General features: G+C 42.2%; 1 protein-coding gene across 2 annotated transcripts in view; it reads left to right on the top strand.

The window, feature by feature from the left end:
• The window catches only part of ANKRD28 (ankyrin repeat domain 28), a 223,647-nt gene that overhangs the window by 201,098 nt on the left and 5,009 nt on the right, over positions 1–17,540 (top strand). For both annotated transcript variants that reach the window (XM_077491375.1, XM_077491374.1), the window contains exons 20-27: positions 4,875–4,992; positions 5,618–5,837; positions 10,866–10,953; positions 11,044–11,127; positions 12,661–12,806; positions 14,612–14,694; positions 15,180–15,262; positions 16,253–16,344. In XM_077491375.1, coding sequence (XP_077347501.1) covers positions 4,875–4,992; positions 5,618–5,837; positions 10,866–10,953; positions 11,044–11,127; positions 12,661–12,806; positions 14,612–14,694; positions 15,180–15,262; positions 16,253–16,344 — 914 coding nt within the window. The remainder of the gene's footprint in view (positions 1–4,874; positions 4,993–5,617; positions 5,838–10,865; positions 10,954–11,043; positions 11,128–12,660; positions 12,807–14,611; positions 14,695–15,179; positions 15,263–16,252; positions 16,345–17,540) is intronic.

Below are 17,540 nucleotides of genomic sequence, written 5' to 3'. Positions count from 1 at the left end.
ACTAATGTCCTCCAGACCCTTTATTAGCCTTGTTGCCCTTCTTTGTACTTGCTCCATTTCCAGTACATCCTTCCTGAGGACTGGTGCCTAGAACTGGACAGCATACTCCAGGTGAAGCCGTACCAGAGTGGGAGAATTATCGCTTTATCCCTCTTTTAATGCATGTCAATATTCTGTTTGCTTTGTTAGCAGCAGCTTGGCCATTGCAGAGCCTATCTTCCTACTAGGACCCCCAGGTCCTTTTCCATCCTAGATTCCCCCAGAGGTTCTCCCACTAGTGTATAGGTTGCATTCGTATTTTTGCCACTCAAATGCTTTATTTTGCATTTTTCTACATTAAACCTCATTTACCATGTAGATGCCCACCTCATTAATTCGGATCTTCTTGCAAGGTTTCCACATCCTGCAGAGAAGTTATTGCCCTGCTTAGCTTGGTATCGTCCACCAATACAGAGATTGAACTGTTTATCCCATCCTCCAGGTCGTTCATAAACAAATTTTAAATAGGGTTGGTCCCAGCACAGAACCCTGTGGGACCCCACTAGCCACCCCTGACCATTCCAAGTATTCCCCATTTATTGCCACCCGGCTTGCACTCGAGGGCCGGCGTGCGTTCCACTGCCGAGTAACCACAACCAGTAGCCAGGGACCCATACGTGACCAGAAATGTGCTTCCTGATAACGTTGCAAGACGATACGTACGTTGAGGCGCATTTCTGGTCACGTCGAAGCTGGGTGGAAGGTGGTTCCCTTCAACCTTGAATGCAGGCCATCCTTAGTGTCGGGATAGGCACCTAAAGCATTTTTATGCTTTTAAATGATTATAAAATAAACTATCACGCTATTTGTTCCTTTTCTCATTTCAATCTGATTATTGGTGGAATGGAGGTGAGAAGAAGATATTCTTGATGCACTCCAGAGAAAAACCATAAAGTATCCATGACTCAACCACTTGCCGACCGCCGCACAACGATGTACGTCGACAGAATGGCACTGGCAGGCATATGGGCGTACCTGTACGTCCCTGCCTTCCCGCGGGTGGGGGGCCCGATCGGGCCCCCCCCCGGTGCCAGCGGTGGTCGGTATCCATGCAGGAGCGATCCGGGATGAGGGGGCGGCCATTCATTCATGGCCACCCCCTCGCGATCGCTCCTGACGAATGGGAGTGAAGCATTGCATCACTTCCTCTCCTGTAATGTAAACACAGGAGAGGAAGTGATGTAATCTCTCCTCCGTGTCGGTATTTTTCGTTCCGGCACCGAGGAGAGAGGATCGGTGAGTTGCACCAACACGACACTTCACAGTAGAACATGCCAGGCACACTCACACCCCCCCCTTTACCCCCCGATCACCCCCCAATTACCCCTGCCCCCCCAGTCACAGTGACACCAATTGCATTTTTTTTTTATTATTTTTTTTTTTTGCATTGGTGTCATTTGTGACTGTAATAACTGTTAGGGCAGTTAGGGTTAGCCTCCTTTAGTTCTAATGTACCCCCCTAACCCCCCCCCAATAAAGGTTTAACCCCTTGATCACCCCCCGTCGCCAGTGTCACTAAGGCTGGGTTCACATTGCAGCGGTTTATGAGAACGGATGTGATTCGCACCGCACTGCAGTGCAAATCACATCCGATCTCTGTGCGATTCGAGTTCAGCCATTCGCCGCACCCGCCGCAAATTCGCACGGGACCCTTTTTTTGGTCCGCAGCAGAATCGGATCGCATGGGTGTTCACACCATGCGATCCGAGTTTGCAGATCGCACTGCGATATGCGAACTGATCTGGGGGTGTCATTAACATTTCACTGACACTCCCAGCAGTTCGCATAGGGCAGTGTGAACTGCCGCCGGGATGCATGCGATGCGGGAACCCGCCGCGGATTCGTGGCGTTCCCGCATCGCTCCAGTGTGAACCCAGCCTAATAAGCGATCGTTTTTCTGATCGCTGTATTAGTGTCACAGGTGACGCTAGTTAGGCAGGTAGGTATTTAGGTTCGCCGCAGCTTTTTATAGCGCCAGGGACCCCCATATACTACCGCATAAAGCCCCCTGATTGCCCCCTAGTTAACCCTTTCACCAGTGATCACCATATAACTGTTACAGGTGACGCTGGTTGGTTAGTTATTTTTTTATAGTTTCAGGGCACCCACCATTTATTACCTAGTCTCACTAGTGTACCCCTAAATTTAGGGGTGTCTACTTTCCAAAATGGGGTCATTTTGGGGGGGGGGGGGGGGTTTGTGCCATCTTGGCATTTTATGGCCTTCAAAACTGTAACGCCCTTAGAAAGCCTGAAGGCGGTGCTTGGTTTTCGGGGCCCCGTACGCGGCTAGGCTCCCAAAAAGTCCCACATATGTGGTATCCCCGTACTCAGGAGAAGCAGCAGAATTTATTTTGGGGTGTCATTTCACATATGCTCATGGCATGCGTGAGCAATATATCATTTAGTGACAACTTTGTGAAAAAATAAAATAAAAAAGTTTGTAATTTTCCCGCAACTTGTGGCAAAATATAAAATATTCCATGGACTCAACATGCCTCTCAGCAAATAGCTTGGGGTGTCTACTTTCTAAAATGGGGTCATTTGTGGGGGTTTTGTGCCATCTTGGCATTTTATGGCCTTCAAAACTGTAATAGGTAGTGAGAAGTGAAATCAAAAATTTACGCCCTTAGAAAGCCTGATGGCGGTGCTTGGTTTTCGGGGCCCCGTACGCGGCTAGGCTCCCAAAAAGTCCCACATATGTGGTATCCCCGTACTCAGGAGAAGCAGCAGAATTTATTTTGGGGTGTCATTTCACATATGCCCATAGCATGTGTGAGCAATATATCATTTAGTGACAACTTTGTGTAAAAAAAAAATAAAAATAATAATTTTTTTTGTCATTATTCAATCGCTTGAGGCAAAAAAATAAAATATTCAATGGGCTCAACATGCCACTTATCAATTTCCTTAGGGGGTCTACTTTCCAAAATGGGGTCATTTGGGGGGGTTTTGTACTGCCCTGCCATTTTAGCACCTCAAGAAATGATAGGCAGTCGTAAACTAAAAGCTGCGTAAATTCCAGAAAACGTACCTTAGTTTGTAGATGTGACAACTTTTGCGCAAACCAATAAATATACAGTTATTGGTGTTAAACTCCCGTATTGTGGAGCTTTCAAAGTGCTGCTTAATCATTCCAATGGGCAGGGTGTTTTGGGAACGCTAAATACAGTGCTCCCAACTGCTCCAAAGATGCTGCTTGCTGTACTTTTCGGACTGTACCGCAGGCGCACTGCCGCAGTGTGAAGACACTGGAATGAATGGAAGGCTGTTTTCAGGCACTTTGCAGAGGCTATTTCTAGAGCTAAAGCGCCTGAAAACAGCCCCAGTGTGAAAGGGGTTTCTAATCCTAATGAGCTTCACTCCTTGGCAGAGTCTTTGGACCTGTACCAGGACCCTGGAAGATACAAGACCAGCCTGTAATGTTACTTACATGTACTTGATCCTAGTGGGGATGTTCCCCTTGGCATATAACAGAATGCATGGAGTTTACTGCAGGATGCAGAAATATTGACGGAGAGGAGGGCTTGATCTACGTGTAGTATGGAATTCAATATACCACACTGGGGAACCTCCGATGCTGTCCTAGGATCTCTCGCCTTTCCAGTCACCAGTTGAGGCACTGCGGGGGAGTACCTGGGTCCCATAGATGGAACGCTGGCATTTTCCTCTGGCTGTGTAGGAGCGGCAAACCACCTTTCGGGTGTTCACAGCATGAAGCCAGGGGTGCTGGGGTAAATTTTATATTTAGTGCCAGCTGTGTCCACTAGCTTGTCTCTAGTGACAATATTGTGTCTGTGAGCACCCACCTACCCCTGCAGTGGTGCTAGCCACAGTAACCTCAAATCATGTAGTGCAGGCGTTAGAGCAGCCTGAGTCTGCTCTCCTCATAAGTATCCAGTATGGGATCCCAATAAATTGCCTAAACCGGCCAAGACCTTCCCTAGGCATCTGTTTCTCAGATTTGCAAGGCTACCGTCTGCTCTTCCTTTTCGCATGTTTTACGTTTTTCCAGGCGTATGTTCAGATTTCCTCGTATGCCTGTTTGGGGTGTAAGGTACAAGCTGCTCAGTCTGTCCAGCCTTCGTGACTCATTTGTTTTTGTGAGCCTAACAGGGTTTTTTACCACATTGCCCCTCCCCCAGTTGCTTTCGGACACCTGAGTCGTAATGATTAGAGTCTGTCCTGTACCGTACTACTACATAAGATTTTTGGTCTACCAGTAAAAACTGTTTACTAGAGTTACAGTACAGGCACAGGTCCCCTCCTATTTGTTTTTATGATCTCCGTTTTGCTTGCTTCAAAGTGGAGTCTATCTGGGAGTGGGAAGGGTCATGTCCCTGCAGCCTTCTTTTTTTGGCAGTGTTCAAGTAACCTAAAGGTGGCAGCATATAACCCAGTAATCTGTGACTAAGCCTGTCTCAGAAATCCTGCTTTTTTTTTTTGGCTAAAGGAGCACTATAAAATAAAATACGGTAATGCAGCTATTAGCCGCCTTTATAAATCGGTCATATTTCACGTGAACGTTGTTTTTATTAATGCTATCTATAAAGAGCATGTTGGTGGTGTAGTATTAATTTTCATCCTGCATAAAATATCAGGTTGATATCAATTTGAACTCTTTCCAGCTAATTTCAAAATGTACCCTCATTTTATAGCCCACTTTTATTGTTTCAGTGACCTCTCTGGCTGAACATTTTCTGTTGTAAATCTGCATTGCACTTCTGTTTGCTGCCTAAGTGCATAGCTGGATACCAGCCATGAAGGAATATTGCTCTGCTGACTGCTTCACTTTCCAGTAAAACCTGTGTCTGCTTTCTGCCTTGTATTGCTCAGGACTCCATTGATGCTCTCAGTCCTGAATGGTCATACAGAGTGTGTTTATTCTCTGCTGAACAAAGGAGCTAATGTGGATGCCAAAGACAAATGGGGAAGGACAGCACTGCACCGAGGGGTAAGACATTCCTCCTCTTTTCATCTTTCAGTGTGTTTTTCAGCAACTAAGCAGGCCTACGTGCAGGGTGTGCATTGATGTTCTAGGTGCTGAACTTTATTACTTGCCAGTAGGTTGTTAAATATGCACCGAATTATTACCAAAGAACATTGATCTTTAAAAAATTTTCAATATGGCTCATACATGTTTTTCTATACGCCAGAGGTATAGATGTGAGTTCTGCTTACTATAAAGACTAATAGTACTTTTCCCCTTTCATGCAATGTTTGCTTTACTTAGGTTATGAGAAGGCTTAGTGTATTTAATTTCCACCCTCATTTAGGGGGGGGGGGGGGGGTGTGTGTGTGTGTGTGTGTGTGTGTGTGTGTGTGTGTGTGTATGTGTGTGTGTATATATATATATATATGTGTGTGTGTATATCTTTTTATTTCTCATTTAACTCAATTTGTTACATTTTATGCAAGCGTTTGGAAATGCTTTTTAATAAAGAGGTGACATTTACAATCATTAAGTTGTTACCATAGTTTTGTAAAAAGTGCAAAGCCTTTGATATTGATTAATGAAAATATATATATATAAATATATATATTTATATTATCATTTTTTTTTTCCTCTTTTAAACTAGGCTGTGACTGGGCATGAAGAGTGTGTAGAAGCATTGCTGCAACACAATGCAAACTACCTTTTGCGAGACTGCAGGGGAAGGACACCTATACATTTAGCTGCAGCATGTGGTCATATAGGAGTTCTAGGTGCACTTCTGCATACTGCGGCCTCAGTAGATGTTGTTCCCGCAATAGCTGACAATCACGGATACACATCTCTTCACTGGGCTTGTTATAACGGTAAGCAGTTTCTGTTTAGACAATTTCTCTTGTTTTCTTGTTCTAAATCCTTTTACGGTATGTATTTTTATTTTCTTTGGAACATGTTTAGTAATGATCTTTGGAAGTTCATACATTCTGCTGTTTGCCTATAAATGCTGCCTTTACATGTGCTGGCCTGATGGCTGGTTTGCGTTAAAGAGTTTGTAAACTCCCAAAAATGCATGCATAGCTTGTTCATTAATATTTTTGTGTTGATCATCATTTTTTTATTTTTATTACGTGTGAAATTCCTGTTTATTATGCCAGTTTGCTTGTCTTCCTTAAAAGAAAAGTATGTTTTCATTTATTTTATTTTTTTATTTTTTTCCATACTTGGGTGAATGAAGCATCGGTCTGAAGCTGCATCTGTCCCCTGACACCTCTGCACCAAGAACCGAACCATCGAACATCGCTAATGGCTCAGTTCTCACAGCTCCCCAAGCAGAGATCTGCTGCCTGTCAGTCAGCAGCTCTCCGCTCTGGCCCCTCACGCTCACTGGAGCTGTGGAGGGGCAGTGGGGTCAGCCACCTCAGGCTCTCAGCGTCTCACTGAGGGGCATCGGTCCAGGCACCTGGTGGATCCAGACTTTATTGTCGTGATGGCGCATTGCCTGGACTGATTTCTGTGACGTTAGCAGAGAGCAGACTTCAGACCACTCTCTGCTGAAACCGGGTCACAGGAGTGCAAAACAAATTGCACTCCTGTGACCCATAGGAGAAGCTCACGCTGGACTTCTCCTTTAATACGTGTGATTACACTACCTGCAAACTCTCTTGTTAGGCATAGTTGCATGCGCCTGCTATGTGCTTTTTCTTTTTTTTTTTTTTTTTTTTATAAAGCAAAGTGCTCTTCTCCTATGTACAAGGCTGTAAGCAGTTGTTCAATGACAGTGGCTCTTGAACAAAGCCCCCTTGTAATGCAATAGCAAGGCAGCATAGCCAGCTTCTTGTATGTTGTTGGGCTGGCCGATGGCATGACATAATCTGCTGCTGCTTTTGGTATTACCCACACCTCTAAGTCCAGTAGGATTTTATTTTTTTTTCTCCCCACAGCCCTGGTTTACACAAATGTGATACGGGAAACACACAAGATCCTATATCGCACTGCATAGCAATCGCACAGCGTCCATGCGATCTGCGGGTGTCATTGTTAGAATAACGACACCCCAAAACTGATTGCCAAGCGCATCTCATTTTCCAGAATTGCATCACATGGGTCCAAGAAGAAAGACTGCTTAATAGAGATTCTCATTTATACAGCATGGTCGCATGGCCATGTTGACCAATCAACACTTGCCCTTGCCTGCATTATAATGCTGCACAGCTGCCGGGGCTGTTTGGTGAAGATTAAGTGTGCAGCTTGTTATGACTGATAAGGACACCAGGAAAGTAGTATGGGATAAGTTAAAGCTATATTAAAACCAAAAATGTAATGTATTGCAACTTACCAATCCTATTGGTAAGTTGCAATACATATAAGTTTTTTTTTTTTTTTTTCTTTTATTAGGCTTTTTACCCTATGTTTTAACTTGGTGATCTGTCCATTTACATACCTTCTTTATTAGAGTGCCCCGACTCTGGATGAATGAGAACAGGGGCACCAATGGATAGCATTGTTCATCTGGGGGAAGGGTAATGTTAATGTACTAGCAGATTTTAAACATTAACATATTGCAGCCAAACTCCAGCTAATTCTTTTTAACCATTTGCTGACCGCAATACGTTGCGGTTTTAAAAGTGGTTTACCGAGGTTATGGTTGAAGCTATCGGCCATAACCCCCAGTATTTTTTTTTTTGTTTTGTTTTTTTCAGGCGGCTTTACCATGAAAGCGCCTCAACAGCCTCTGGAACACATTCGCAGGAGGCAGTGTTTCTTGTGCTTATGGGTTTTCACCGGTGGGCCCAAGAAATGATCAAACTGTGTGGCCAGGTGGTCTGACCAGAACAAATTATTATTATTTTTTTTTTTTTTTTTAAATCTTTTGATTTTAAAGGTAAAGGAGAGATTTGGGGGCTTTTTGATCTCCAATCTATCCATAAATACCTGCCATCCTTATTTGTATTACAAGGGATGTTTACATTCCTTTTAATAGGAATAAAAGTTTTTAGTTTTTTTTCCAGGGGACAGTGTAAAACGTAAAAATGAAATGAAAATAAGATTTTTTTTTTATTTATTTATTTATTTTTTTGTTTTTTGTGCTACCATTTCTTCTTGCTTGCACACAGAAGTGATCACATGCGTAAGTCGAGCTCATGTGATGTTTCACAGAAAACGGGGTGAGCAATAATTCTAGCACCACTCTAAACCAGTAACCTGCAAACATTTTTTTGTAATGGGTCACCTAATGGAGATTTTTAAGTAACATAGTTTTGTCGCTATTCCACTAGCATGCACAGTTTTAAAGCGTGACATAGGTTGGGTATCTATTTACTTGGCGTAACATCTTTATTATTTTATAATAAAATTGGGGTATATATTGTATTTGTGGCCATTTTATTCCCTAGGGTCTCTGCTCGGTGTAGTGCCACAAAGTCAGTGTCGCACTGATTCAGACGGTGCCGTTGCTGGAAATAGGCTCCGATTTGGCATGTGATTTGGCATGTGATTTGACATGTCAAATCGGCCCGATGTGAACGGGGGGCTAGAGTTATTGTGTTTGTGTCTTAAATGAGGATCAAGACATTTATGGCACATACTTTCTTGCCACTGTATATATCTATATATTAACAGTTTTTGCAAAACATTCTATATGTCATAAGCAGTTTTTATTTATTTTGCAATTCATATTCACTTTCCACATATAGCATACAATGCATTTTTGCTGCCCAAAGCTTTACAGGTCTCATATGCAATTTAGTATATATCTTTGATACTACATCTCGCATAGAATAGAACATGACATTTAGTCATTTGTCAATCTATAGGCGCCCTGTCAATGCAAATTTCTATTGTATATATGATTATACATGCATCTCCAGTACTCCCTTTTTGTTTTGCCTATATAAACCCTCAAAAATTCCACTCGCCTTCTTGAAAATTGCGAGTGGATTTTGAGTGCTGGCGAGCAATGGCAGTGGGGGATGAGCACCGCCAGCAGGCGGGTTGTATGGGAGTCGTTCTCCCAGCGTTTGGAGGGGAAGAGAGGAGAGCCGCCACCAGGATGATCAGAACGCCGCAAACCTAACCGCCTTCTTTTCAATAGCTGTGTTCCCTGCTGCGTGCTGTCACATACGTCCCCCTCCTCTTTGTCCGGGCACTTTGGTAGATCACCCGTCCAATCCTGGGATGGGTGATCTGTCTATCAAAGTTCCCCCGGACACGGGGAAGGGGCTGTATTTGAGGGTGCCCGGCGGGGAACACACAACTTTTGAAATGAAAGCTGTTATGTTCCCGGTGCTCTGATCATCCTGGTGGTGGCTCCCTTTTATGTACTCCTTCCCTACCAAATTTGGCATGTCATATTTTTTGGGTGGGGTAGCAGGTACCCACTCCCACTTATGCTCGGATCACCTAGAAGTTCTCCTCTTCCTCCCTGCAGTCTCCAGCATTCACAGGTCCCAAAAGACTGCCAGACCATTCAGGAGGTGCAGCAGGCTTCCAGCTGTGAAGCCACAAGCTGTCACAGCAGGGTGCCAATGGTTGAAATGTCAGCGCTGGGGAGAGAAGCCTATAGGAAGGGATGGCTTGGGGCGCACATTGCTGGATCCTGGGATAGGTGGGTGTTCAAACTCGGCAGCTACAGTTTTAATAAACAAAAAAAGACTGGAGCTCCTCTTTGAGGATCTAGCACTTTTAAATGCAATTTAGGAGGAATTACACTGCACCAAAAGCACTGTTTAATTCATTTTTAATATTCAAAGCAAACTCTCACATCAATCCATGCCTCCGTTCTTTTTGCTGAGAAATCGCTTTGAAAAACACCCCAGTAGTATTTTTGGCCATGGCCATAATGAGTCCACGCTTTATAAGCTCTGCTTTTGGATGGTGTTTAAGCATATCTGGGTAGATGACATCACTAATCACCCTTGTTGACAGTGTCCGGTCATGTCGACTGGTTTTTCAGGTCAAGCACTGTCACAAATGCGAGGTCACATGCCTCGTTATACCCAAAAGCCCTGCTCAGGGCCGTCTTTAAGGCAGGGCAAAAGGGCAGCTGCCCAGGGCTCTGTCATTGTTGTGGGGCCCAAAGCAGCTGCCTCATACTTGCCAACTATCCCAGTTTAAATTCCCTTGTCCCTTGAAGTTTTAGTCCTGTGCTGCCCAGCTCTGCCCTATTGTGTACAGATGACTCACCTGCAGACCCTGTATTTACATGTAAATAACCGGCATTCATATGTAAATGGCGGCATTACTATTAGTAAATAGCTGTGGCCGGCGGTATTGGTATGTAAATAAAGGCAACATTCATATGTATATCGTGCCCCCCCCCCCCCCTGCAGTGAGATGATGTGCTGTAACCTTTAGCAACTAATCGGTGAGCAGTATTACTGTACAGTAATCTCTAGCAACCAATTAACAAGCAGAAATCATTTGTTGTAACCTCTAGTAACTAATCAATGAGCTGTAATGTATGCTGTAACCTCGAGCAAGCAGTCAGTAAGCAGTAATGATATGCTGTAACCGCGGGCAACCAATCACAATTGCTGCCTGATCTGATACAGTAAACTAATTTTAGTGTAGCTGCTATTTATTGTATGTCTCAGAGCAGGTGGAGAGTGAAATTGCGTGAGGGGGGCCCAAAAAATTTTTTGCCCAGGATTCAATCAATATTAGACGGCCCTGCTTTGTTAGAGAAACAGAGCTAGGAGCAGTTGAGGGATACAAATGGGTAAGTGCTCATTTAGCCCACCTGTGTGGTATAAAGTGGCAGTGTCTCTTTAATGTAGGTAATTATTGGCTCATGTGTTCAGCAAGGATTCGAAAATATCAAATAGTACTAACATAAATTTGGTTTTAATTCCCTTACCTAAAATCTTGTCATTACCATCTGCTGTTCTTTTGAACAGGTCATGATGCCTGTGTAGAGTTGCTGTTGGAGCAAGAAGTGTTTCAAAGAATGGAAGGAAACTCATTCAGTCCCCTGCATTGTGCAGTGTAAGACAATTACACTTGAATGGTAGTATGTACTGTATAGATCACTACCAGTATGCGTGCAATAAAATTTTTCTCTTGTCCTTCCTTTAGCATAAATGACAATGAAGGTGCTGCAGAGATGCTCATAGACACTTTAGGTACAAGCATTGTGAATTCAGTGGACTCAAAAGGAAGGTAAAACCATCAGAATCTGTTTCAACATGCAATTGTCAGTCTGCCTTTTAATAGTAAAGCTGCCTGTAGGATGTTACCTTTTTGTATTGCTGTTAGCAAAAACTACTGCTATTAAAAAGTAGACACTAACGGTGAGCATCTGTCGCCTGCGTATATTTACCTGTTCTATAATAGTAAAAACAAACCATTACCTGTTTTGCCATAAATTCAGTGATCTGAACTTTCTGCTGTCTGTGCCAGGGTGTTCTCAATTTTTTTTTTCCTGTGGACTATAGAACATCTCCACCTCTGTTTTAAGGAGTAGGTATTCTGTAGTCCTGCCCTAGTGTTACAATGCTGCTTCTTCATAGCTCTAGTACAGTAAGTGTACTGTTACTGGCATGATTACCATGCAGCATCCACATCCAACAACTGGTAAGCTTTAATATTATAAATAAATCAGTGAATCTGGTTGCTTATGTGCTACTGCATCAATTCCCTTTGCTGCAGTTTTTGAAAATCTGTCTTGCTACTCTGCACTGATATCAGTGTAGTCCTAAAATTAGAGTTTAAAAATGGAGTAAAGTTACTATTCAACTCTGTTTTGCGAGGTCTGCCCCGGGAAAACAATCATTCCTGGTGGTGTAACTGGAAACAGTGAATGCAGGTCAAAGTAAACCACACCTCTTTCCCCTGCAGCTCTTTCAGGGACATCAACCTTAAGCCTAGTATACACTTCTAGTGTGTTTTTTTTTTTTACGTTCAACCCAGCACGCTAAATGAAAAAAAAAACCTGGCTGCTCGGGTGTGAGCAGCGGTACTAACGATCCAATGTTAGTACAGTGCTCTCCCCTGCTGTTTTTTTTTTTTTTGTGTCATGGCAGGGATGGGGGCCCCCCGCCAGAACACTCCGGTCAGTGCTTTCAGCCATTAGCTGAGCTCGCTAATCGGGAGCTGGTCACTGGACCTTTTTCGGTCATGCCCCTTTGACAGAAGCCAGAACCACTGCACGCCATATGTTATCTACTCCTGAGCCTTGCACTCCATATGTTCCCTACTCCTGAGCACTGCACTTTGTTATGCACTCTTAATCCAAAGGAGAGTAGCCTCAAGTTTTTTATTTAACCTTGCCTCTTTAAGCCCCTCCCACCCTATTTCGCCACACCCACAGTTCAGCACAATGTGACATCACCTCTTTTCTCTATTCAAGACGCCCAGGACATTTTCACAATATGCCATGAATGTCTACCTATTGTTCCAAAAGTCTGACCAACTGTTTCGGGGCATGTTAAAAATGAAGGCTTGATTGTGAGTGTGGCTAAAAGGGGTGTATTTTTAAGGGGGTGGTTAAAAAAAGTGAATGTGGTCAGAATGGTGTCACTGGATTTTATTTTGAAAATCTGGTAACCTTAACCTAGTGTGTTCTGTCACAACTGCTCATGCCCTCGCTCTACATAATATACACATTCTAAGCTGTCTGTGTGCTGTAACATGTTTAGAAATGTCATTAGGTGCCTTACTACTTTTTTTATTTACACTTGTGTTTGTTTACAGGACACCCCTTCATGCTGCAGCTTTTACAGACCATGTTGAATGTTTGCAGCTTTTGCTTAGCCATAATGCCCAGGTAAATGCAGTGGATTCTTCTGGAAAGACGCCTCTGATGATGGCTGCTGAAAATGGACAAACAAATGCAGTAGGTAAGGCAGACTGCTATTCACCACTGCGTGAGAATCTTTGTCATTGGAAAGAAATGTGTTAGCCGGAACTGATGAGGATTTTGTCACTTTTAAAGCCTTGCCCAGATGAAGAAGAGGATTTCCTGCCTTTTTTTTACATTTTTTTTTTTTTTTTTTTACTATGCATGTGCCCTGTGTCTTTTGATGTACTCAAAGAAAATGACAGAGAAACCAAAAAGCCTGATTTTAGGATAAGATGCCCTGTAGAATAGGGGCATTTACAACTTTTTATGTAATGGGATATTAGTGCAACTGTATTTACCAAATCGTCTTCCAGGACAGCACAAGATAAATGGGCACCTCCTCTGACATTAACAAGAAACACATCACCAAAAAACATTTTAGAACCAAGTCTTTCTGCTGTACTGGTTAGTATTTGCCTTTCCACGTTCAAACTGGAAATGCTCTGCTGCAGTTCTGGATGGGGGAGATAAGCTTGTGCCTTGTCTCTTGTGCTGCCCCCCTCCATCTATCATACCCGCTTATCTCCATTTTTTTTTTGGTGAACCTGAAAACTTTTTTTAGTTGTCTATTTACCCTGGACCACCTTCCTGACTAGGTAGGTGCAGTCTGGGGCACCTATCCTCCGCTCCATGACCCCGGGAATCCAGAACTTCCCTCATAAATGTAAAATTAACAGTAAATGGTGGTCCTAAAATTATTACTCTCTGCCCAGACCAAATATGTGTGACTCAGTTGTATTTTTCATAAGCATGCATTTGTTTGGTGTGTGTGTGTGTGTGTGTGTGTATGTATGATAGATATATATATATATATATATATATATATATCTATCTATATATATCTCAGGAACAAAAGTACAGAGGTTGATGGGGGAAATAATTTTTATAATATATATTATAATTTTTTTTTTTTCCATCAACCTCTGTACTCTTGAAGCTTACTGGGCACATAATGTGCTCAATGAGTCTCCTCCCCAGTCAGGGAAGCTGGAGATGTGCAGCTCTGAGCTAGAAAGTAAATGGAGCTGGTTGCTTCCGTGTTCATTTGTTAGATTTGTTTTTTTTTTTTTTTTTATTTGCTCTGCTCCTGATGCTCTCTCTCCTGACACCCACCAATATTGTTCTGGGCACCCAGGAGGTCAGAGTGATCTTGGGACACATGGCGAGGGGGGTGTAGAGGCACTCATGCTGTAGAAGTGATTGGACAACTTTACAGTTGCACAAATCTCTTCTATAAGAGCCAACAGGCTGTGAGTAGATGCCAAGAAAGTGGAAATGTTAATGCTTTGAATGTTTTGCTTCTGCCTCAGGATGAAACCTGTGGACAGGTTAGATTAAGGTTTGTGAGTTCTGAAAGCCATGTCTAACTTATCGCATTTTTGCATTGATAGGATTTCTTTTGCTCCTTCATCACCAGGGCATTTGTTCTTGCTTGGTTTCTTTATTGGAGAACTTCACTTCTTAGTGGTTTAGTCATAGAGGGATTTCACCACTTCTGTTAGATAAAGGTCTGTGTCAGATGGCTTTGGGTTTCTGTTGATGGACAAATGCAGGGTGCTGTCAACATTCATTTGAGACTCATTAAGAAATCATTGACAAGAACCTTTGACCTACTTCGAGCTTTGAGTTCCATCGACTTGTGTGGGGAGTGTAGCAGTTTTGAAGCAAACAAATGTCAATCAGCACAGACTCCTAATATTTCCCATATTTACATGGTTGTGTATAATTCTCATCAATAACTTGTGTTTTATATTTGTCAATTACATTAAAATGACATTCTGTTCTTGTCATTTTCTTTTTCAGAGGTGTTAGTTAGCAGTGCAAAAGCTGATCTCACATTGCAAGATAACAATAAAAATACCGCACTACATTTGGCATGCAGTAAGGTACGTCTCTAAGCAGCGTTTGCCTCAGTTCTTCTGCCAAGTTTAGTTTTATGTACCATCTTTTTTTTTTTTTTTTTTTTTTTTACTCCTTCCTACAAGTCAAATAGCACTCATTGCATTCCTTAAAAAATACCAATAATGTTTGTATTACTGGGTTCTCTTGATGGGTTCGTTCTCAGCCATGTTCAGTGTCAGGAACCACTTGAGCAACCACAGGAACCAGATAGCAGTCTGTGCAAAAAACAGACTCTCTGACATACGGTACTTTGATATTATTCAATGGAAAATATTTTTTTAATATATGCCATATTGTGTCAGAACTGTGATGGGAAATGCCAATGTTGCTTTAAAACCTCTAGGGTGCTGGGATTCTAGTAGTGCCACATTATTTAAATTTTTGGTGATACATGTTTGTGTTACTTAGTTTTTTTTTCTATGTTGTAGTATGTTTTACTAGATATTTTTTATTTTTGTTTGCTTCATAGGGTCATGAAACCAGTGCCTTGTTAATACTAGAGCAAATTACTGACCGAAACCTCATCAATGCAACAAATTCAGCTTTGCAGACGTAAGTGGTGAACTGGTACAGCAGCAGATGGCACTGTCTTCCCAAAACTTACAATGATATCACTAAGATAAAAGCGAGACAAACACTGCAGCACATTTAACTAAGGCAGGCTGGTTGCTATTTGAGGTCTTGGCAAAGTCCTATGACACAGACTGTAACAGAACTGCAGAAGAAAGCAAAGTGATGCGATTTCTAAATGGGAAAACTGTCAAATCCAATCTGTAGTCCTACTCAATCCGTTAGGCTTTTCATTATTTTAGAGAACCAGTTTCTCTTTGAAATTCTGTGGGCTTCTATGTAGTCATGAAACCCTTCAAGTGTCTAGATGCTCGGTGTACAAAAAAATGTATTTACCCTTATTGCTCAGTCCACTTGCTTGCTCAGTAAAGTATTAACTGTGGGCTGTAGCACCTGTTTGGACAATGCAGTTTTTATATATGCACTCTGTAGCATTACTGGAGGAGTTTGTAATAACCATAGTCAGTAGATCAGTGTGGTGCTTCATGGTTGGCTTGGATCAGGCCCCCACTGAACTGATCTAATGCTTGCCTAAAACTGAAGATTATTTTTTTTTCTTCAAAAACTGGTTTTACATATTTTTTTTTTTTGCATAGAACTGCCTAAGTTCTATGAAATGTTATGAATATCTTTACACCTTTTTTTGAGCAGAGGTGATGACCCAATGTCCAGGCCTAATTTTTTACAATTTTATGTGCAATTTTTATTTGTATATTTTACTTAAACTGTGTTCTGTGCTCATTAAAACATTTTTCTTCTAGGTATACGTTTAAGTGCACCTAGAAGAAAAAAGTGAGTTTGTTTAGACAACAGCCATGTAATCGCATCATAGCTGACATGGCAACCACTGTCAGTGAAATGTGCAAAGCTGCTTGTAGCAGATAGTTAATGTAAAGATTGTAGACAAAGGATTGGCATACAATAAACTCTGCAGTCTAGTGATATTTGTTACTATCTTACATTTATTTGTAGACCTCTCCATGTGGCTGCTAGGAATGGGTTAACGGTTGTAGTCCAGGAACTCTTAGGCAAAGGAGCAAGTGTATTGGCTGTAGATGAAAATGGTAAGTTTCTTTCCTTCAACCCTGTACTTGTGTAAGTATCCATTACCTATAAACAATCACTTTATTGTCCAGATGTACTAAAATAATTTTTCTCATATCTGTCGAATTGAGTGAGTACCCAGTACTCTGACCTACATGCTGCACTAGGTATAGTGGTTTAGGGCTGGTTCACACCAAAATGCCGTATGAGAGACATTTAATGCGTGTTTCTTGCAGGTAAGCATGCTGCCCTTGCAAAACCATGTAGGTGACAGCTAATTGTTGCTGGCACCCCAAATGCAGCGTATTTGCGGCCACCAAATCAAATGGCGCCACAGTACCTTGCAGTTTGGTGTTTTTCAAAATTGCACATGCACTACTTTTGCAGATTTTCTGGTGTGTTTGGCAGCCCCATGAAGTGCTGCCAAAACCAAAATGCATGGGAACACATGCTTTCCATGGTGATCTGGTTCTGAAGCTTTTGTTTTTCTATAGTCCCTTTATTAATACTGTAATAGTACCATGACTGTGAGATGTATTCTTAGAGGTCTAAAGAAAGCTGCTCTAAGGCCTGGTTCACACCTATGCATTTTTAGTGCTTCTTGCATTTTGCACTACAGTCCATTTAACATGGTTTTCTATGGAACACGTTCTGTAGTACAAAGCTGCAAAAAAGCACAAAAAAAAGCATAGGTGTGAACCAGGCCTAAAGATGAAATTCCAGTGTGCCAAAGTCTGGCTGAAAACAATATGAATTGACACACCTGGTCAGCTTAGTTACTGGTCGGTTCTAAAGTGTTCTGTGAACAAAATCCCATATGTGACCCAACAACCTCTCCAAAGCAATGAATAGGATTGACCTGCTCATAAGGCGTTGGATCTGGCCATAAAAATTTCCAGCAGCTGTTTTATGGTTCCTTGTGGGCCAGAATAGTGTGCCTGCAGAATCCTGAACAGATTATTAGATGAAAAAAAAGTGATAACTTGGGGGTCTGATGAAATTATTAGAAGCTCTCATTTCAAGTGTCTTTTGGACCATTGTTGAATAAAGAGATTTTTCAAAACACCAGATTTAGAGGCAATTGGGTTATACTGCTGCCTACAGAAGGATTTGGACACAAAAAAACAGCTGGTATAACCCCTCTCAATCTCAACATGCCCTAGTTTAATGCTAGTGTTGCAGGAGGTTGGACCTCTATTTCTCTAAGTTTTTACTG

The sequence above is a fragment of the Lithobates pipiens genome, unplaced genomic scaffold, assembly GCF_037356315.1.
Source record: "Lithobates pipiens isolate NorthernLeopardFrog02 unplaced genomic scaffold, aLitPip1_a1.2 Scaffold_19, whole genome shotgun sequence".
NCBI lineage: Eukaryota > Metazoa > Chordata > Amphibia > Anura > Ranidae > Lithobates > Lithobates pipiens.
The sequence above is the reverse complement of the archived record's forward strand: the minus strand, read 5'-3'. Positions and strand labels throughout refer to the sequence as shown.